Source organism: Equus asinus, chromosome 26, assembly GCF_041296235.1.
Source record: "Equus asinus isolate D_3611 breed Donkey chromosome 26, EquAss-T2T_v2, whole genome shotgun sequence".
NCBI classification, from domain to species: Eukaryota; Metazoa; Chordata; class Mammalia; order Perissodactyla; family Equidae; genus Equus; species Equus asinus.
The window spans coordinates 28201293-28207326 of record NC_091815.1 but is presented as its reverse complement, the minus strand read 5'-3'; the positions used below and the strand labels follow the sequence as shown (position 1 = coordinate 28207326).

The 6034-nt window shown below is 61.1% G+C and overlaps 1 protein-coding gene across 1 annotated transcript; it reads right to left on the bottom strand.

The window, feature by feature from the left end:
- Positions 1-144: 144 nt before the first annotated feature.
- On the bottom strand, positions 145-5712 carry ERFL (ETS repressor factor like). The gene is made up of 5 exons (XM_044760247.2): positions 5510-5712; positions 2417-2651; positions 1857-2052; positions 1613-1730; positions 145-1225 (listed from the first exon to the last, which is right to left on the bottom strand). Exons 1-5 carry the CDS (start codon positions 5574-5576, stop codon positions 777-779), a joined length of 1065 nt encoding a protein of 354 aa, XP_044616182.2. The 5' UTR covers positions 5577-5712; the 3' UTR covers positions 145-776.
- Positions 5713-6034: the final 322 nt, after the last annotated feature.

The following is a 6034-nucleotide window of genomic DNA, read 5'->3' as shown; positions in this document are numbered from 1 at the left end:
CTGTGTTTGTGAGGGCGGAGTGGGGCCTTAGAGTGGTGTCTGGAACCCTTCGTGACTGTCTGGCATCACCTTCCTGGGTCTGTCCCACCACGTTGCCTCTTGCGTCTCTTTGTCTGTTCATTCATTCCTGTGTTTTAACAGTTACTTCCCAGGCACCCAGCACACACTGCCCGCCCTCCCCCCCAGCTCCCACCCCCAAGCCCCAGGATCACCCACGACGCTGGGCGCCCCACGTCTCACGCTCCTTTCCATTCTTTTATTTTTGTAGTAAACTCTCTGGACGTGGCTGTTGGGGGTCATGGGGAGCTTGTGGGGAGGGGGGGCCCTCCTGGGTGGGGGCTGGGGGCGGGGTTATTGCTCTGAGCTCCCTGTCCCCAGGGGGCCTGTGTGGGGAGGGTGTCAGGACTGGGACCGGCACAGGGGGGTCACGGCCGCACAAACACGCAGGTCACAGCACAGGGGGCAGGTGGGCAGGGGAGGCTGGGCGCCGTATTGCACTTCAGGAGTGGGGCCAGGCAGGGACCCCCCTCAAACTGGAGCCTGGGGAGGAGGCTGGAGGCCATCACGTTCCCTCCTGCCTCCGGAGAGGGAGGTGAGACCCTCATTTTTGGGTTGGGGAAGAAGGAGACGGGCAGTGATGTGCCCAGCCCTGGGAGGGGCTGAGGGCTGGTCCCTGGCCTTGGGCCGGACACAGAGGGCAGACCAGAAGATGGAAGAGGCTGCACAGGCAGCCGCCCTGGTCCCCACCTCGGCAGAATCCATCACCCCATGCCAGCTCAGCTGCCGACCCCACCTTTGCCCACCTTGGCCTTGGTGGGGACAGGGGGGCCCTCATCACCCTCGCTGTCAGAGCTGCAGCCACTGACGTCGGTGATCTCCAGCTCCGAGTCGCTGTCCTCCTTCCCACCCAGCGTGGCCTCTGGACCCCCAGCCCCTGGCAGTGCCAGGCGGGGGGCTGCTGCCAGGCCCGAGGGGCGCTCAGGGCCCAGGCCTTCCCCTGTCGCAGCCAGTAGGGGCTGGGCTGTGGGACCTCCCGCTGCCCCTGTTGAGGGCAGGTGGCCCAAGGAACTGGCCAGAGGGTTGGGATAGAAGTGCGGCGGGTAGAGAGAGGGGGGCAGCTTGGGGAAGGGGCCTGTGAGGTATGGGTTAAAGTTCCAGGGGTACTCTGGGAAGGCGCGGCCATAAGGCCCCAGCAGGCCAGGGGGCTTGGAGTAGCCGGTGGCACCTGGGGGGGCACAGGGGGTGGGTCAGGCTGTGCCACCCCTCCACCGTCGGGGGCCTGCCTGGGCATCAGTAAAGGGTGCCACCTCCCTGCCATGTTCCACCCCATTCTCTGCTACACGTGGCTTCCCCCATCTCCTCCACCTCCCCCACTCGTCTCCCCTTTCCTTTAGCGCCCCTGAGAGCCCTTCTCCCAGCCTGTCCCCCTTTCCAGTTCCCTCCTCCCTGCTTTCTCTGGCTTTTAAACACATACATACATGTGTGTACACACACACACACATGAGCACCCTCCTTCCTGCATCCTGTCTCTCCTCCCTGTCTTTGCTCATCCTCTTCCCTCAAACACCTGCAGCATCCCCCCGCTGGCAGCCTTGGACCCCCAGGCCCTTACCGGAGCCCAGGAACGGGAAAGGGCTGTCCAGACGCAGCTTGTCTGTCTCAGGGGTGAACAGGGGCGCCCGGGCCCCCGGCTCTCCCAGGCGTGGGGCAGAGAACAGGGTCTGCAGGGTCTGGAGAAGGAGGTGAGGGAGGCAGCGCTGCTCAGACTGGCTGCCCCCTCCCCAGGGGCTCGTGGCTTGCGGGGGCGGGGGGGGGCCACCAAACACCTCCGTTCTGGGACCTCTGTCCTAACTCACCTCAGGGGTGAGGGGAGGAGCATCTGGCCCAGGGCCTCCCCCAAAAGGACCAGGGGTCAGCAAGAGTGGGGAGCCCGTGGTGGCTGCCGCCACGTCCAACAGTGGGTAATTGACAAGCACGACTTTGCTGAAGTTGAACTTGTAGGTGAACCTCTTCCCTTTGGTCTTGTGGAGAATCCGCTTGTTGTAGTAGTAGCTGCGGGGAGAGGACAATGGGGGGCGATGGTGGGGAGGGCCCCTAACACATGCTCTGTGCCAGGCACAGTGCACAGAGCACAACAATTTGGGGAAACCGAGGCTCAAAGAAGTCCCTTGACCAAGGTCTCAGGGGAGGCCGGGGTTGGGATCCTAGCCTGTGTGGCCCCAAAGCCCTGCCTCCCATCCTTCCTCCTTGCCTTCTTTCCACCCTCAAGTAATTACAGGGCTACCCCTGCCCTGTGTGTTGGGATCCAATGGGATCCTGCTCCAGGGAGTTGAGGGGGAGCCCCCAGGGAGTGGGGCCCAGAGGGACAGTGAGGGGAGAAGGGGCGAAGTGGGAGTCTAGGCCCCCAGGTCCTCACCGCAGGGCCCGGCTCAGCTTGTCATAATTCATGTGAGGCTTGCATTTGCGGATGCCCCAGAGCCGAGCCACCTCGTCGGGGTCCTTGATGACAAATTCCCCGTAGTCCCCCTGCCAGGCGATGACACCCTGGTACTCTTCCTTCTGCAGCAGCTCCAGGATAAAGTGCCACAGCTGGATCTGCCTTGAGCCAGGGGACGACTCCGGCTTGTAGGCCCAATCTGGGAAGGCAAACCCTGGGGACAGGAGCAGGGGAGTGGCCACAGGTCAGGATGCCAAGTCCAGGGCTTTGGTCCTGCTTGGACTCGAACCAGGAGGCATCCAGCCCTCCCCCAACTCCTGGTCTCTGATGAGCAGCCGCCCAGCCTCAGGCATCTTTAGGGACCCTATTCCCACTCTTTGTACCCCACTAGGTTTCTAGTCCCCAAATTGTCCAAATAGTGAGAGAGAACTCAGTCGTCCGGGGACCCTGCTTTGGCCCTTCCACCCTGATCCCCTACTAACTCTCCCAGGTTCAGCGTCCTGGGGTGGAGCGTGGGAGGGACCAGTTTCCTGCATCCTTGACCCGTTCGGAGGAGCTGGGAGCGGGCAGCCTGCAGGGAAGGGCACCCCCTGCAGAGCATTAGCCCTCCCCACTGTGCCCCAACCCCAGCCCTGCTCTGGAAGGTCTTTCGTCTCTCCCACACTCTGCAATGCCCTTGTCTCCTGCTGTCTCTGGCCCCCTGCTCCATCTCTCCCCGAAGCCCCCAGATGACCCACCCTGGTACATCCAGATGGCTTGTGTGCACCTGTGTCTCTGCACCTGTCTATGTATACGCCTTTCACGTCCCCATGTCCCCTCCCTGCATCCATGCTATGTCGGTCCGAGAGCAGTGTGTGTCTGCAGATGCCCACAGCACATGTCACACAGACGTCCACTCACCCTGGAGGGACACCCAGCTACACCATGGAACACAGATGCACCAGAGTGCACACTCCTGCTGGGACACAACACACCACACACTGTGCCACCAAGGCGGACATGCCAGACACCCAGCATTGCACACCCATCCAACACACAAAATTACACATCTCAGGCCCCTCGGAACTGGGACCCACTAACAACACAATCATGACAAGAGACACACAGGACCCCAAAGGCCCAATAACACAGTGTGGTGGAGACAATGAGTGCAGCATCAAGACACACTTGTCAACCTGACAGGTACACACAGAGTGACACCGTGACAGTAGGACAGCCTCCCAAACCCCCACACACAGGCTCCCACACTCTGTAACACTTGCAGCTGACTCCGCATTACACATGGCACACTCATGGGCATCCTGCGCCCCACTGTCCAAATGTGCCCAGGAGCTGGGTGGAAATGGGAGGGTCTTGCCCACCCCTCAACCTCGCCTCCCATCCAGAAGGCCCCAGGCCCAGGGTCCCACTTCTGTGCTCACTCCTGTACCACAGCCTGTATGCCCTTCCCCCTCCTCAGAGACCCCAGACCCAGGCTTGAAACAGAAGGAGAATTAGCCTACAAGAAAGGGAAGGAGGTTGGAGAGGGGGACAGTGCTGAGCTGGGAGATCGGGTCCCCATATCCACTTGCTGTGTGGTCCCAGGGCAGTTCCTTGCCCTCTCTGGCTTCTTAGAATTTCAGGGGTCGGAGGCAAGGAGGAGCAGGGTGCCGTCCAGGCTGTCTGGTGTATAAAAGTGGCTGCTAATGCCTCCCTTCCTGCAGGCTGGAGAAGGCCTGGCAGTTTCCTCCTTGAAGGGAGAATTTTTCTCTTAACTCGATTCTCCCTCAGATGACAGGACTCCATCAACACGCGGGCTCTGGCCCATTCCACACCCAGAACACGTCCTAGTGGGGAAGCAACTGTATCACAGACACATCCACACAACCCCAAAGATGACAGCGTGCAACTGGGCACACATATGCAAACAGAACCCAAACCAGAAACACCACCTGTCCTCACATGCATGTCCTCACATGTGTTGTACCTGCTGAGACACACACACTAGAGAGAGGGTCCGTAAGCTCAGCACGCAGACACGTCATGACAGCCCCCAATACTCAGTCACTCTCAGTGCCACACAGATGCGAGAACTCCCCCACCACATACACACACCAATACAGACAGCCCCCAACACAGAGACTTGGGGGACACCCACCCACACAGCCCGAAATGCACCAAGACATCCATCTGGAATGCCACACCACACAACAGACCCGTAAGGAACAGGTGAAGGCTCTTCACCCTACTGAGGCAGGCGCATACTCCGTGAGCTGGCAGACACCCCCCGAGTCCTAACATGTAGACATGCACGACATCCCAGAGAAACACAACACGCCAGCCCAGAGACACTCAGGTTGCCTTAGCTGTGCGTGTCCAAGCAGGCACACCAGCTCACAGAAGGACAGACAGATGCTGCACAGACACACTCTCCCAGTGTGACCCTTTCTTGCAGAAACACTGAAGTGTGACACAGGGACACACTCCAAGATCCCAAATAACCAGGCATAGAGTCTCAGTACATGCACACACACACAGCCCATGTGTGTGTGTCAAATGCACGTCCAAGCCATTCTTACTGTCCACATCCCCAGCTCTGAGCATCCACTTCCAAGCAAGCCGTCCTCTCTCCCAGGGCTCCAGCTGGCTGGGCTATGTCTCCACATCTCCCTGCCTGGGTAGTCCCTTCTGTCCATCTGTCCACCAGCCCCTGGCCTAGTGCCCCCTCGGTCCCCATCCCTGCTCCATTAGTGCGTGTCTGTCTCCAGTCCCCCTGCTTCTCTGCCTGCAGGTCCTGGGTGGGAGCAGGCTGAGATGTAGGCGGCAGAGACCCCAGGACCTCACGCCCTGGATCCTTGTCCCTCTCCGACCTCAATACCTCATCACCATCCCCAAAAGACCCCCTGTCCCAGCAGGCAGGTGGCAGGGACGTCTGGCTATGAAGTTCTTAGCCAAGTTTTTCACTAAGGGGTTGTATTCGGGGGACTCTGGCAGAGCCAGGGAGATGGAAGGGGGAGAGTGAGAGCTGCAGAGGAGGGGCCGGCTCCCTGGGGAGGCCCGAGGGCTGGGGTAGGGGGAGGTCAGGCCAGTTACCAGGGGTCCAGAGAGCCGGCAGGGCGGGCGGGGCGAAGAGAAGGTCGGAGACGCAGCTACAGTCCATGGTGGAGCCGGCCCTGCAGAGAGGCCGGGACAGACACACGGGGACAGGATGGGGCAGGCGGGAGAGACAGACAGGGGTCAGCCAGGTTGGGCGCTGCCTGGGGCCTCCCCACTCTGCCCAGGCCCCACCAGGCCTGATGCCCGCCACCCTCTCCCCCCACATCCCGCCTCCTCCCGCAGGCACCCCTCTGCCCATTAGTCCCCATCTTTCCCGTCCCACTCCCAGCCCTGTGCCCCCATCTTCCCTCCCAGCCTCTCCTCCCGAAGCCTCCCCCTTACTCTGTGCCTCGATCACTACCAGGCACTCCCAGCCTCCTGCCTCGCTCCTCGCCACTCACTCACTCACTCACGCTTGCCGGCTCTCTCCGCCCCGCACCACTGTCTCTCCGTCCCTCTTCCCTCAGCTCACGCCTGACCTCTCAGTCCGTCTCTGCCTCTCTGGGTCTCCCTGACTCTCTC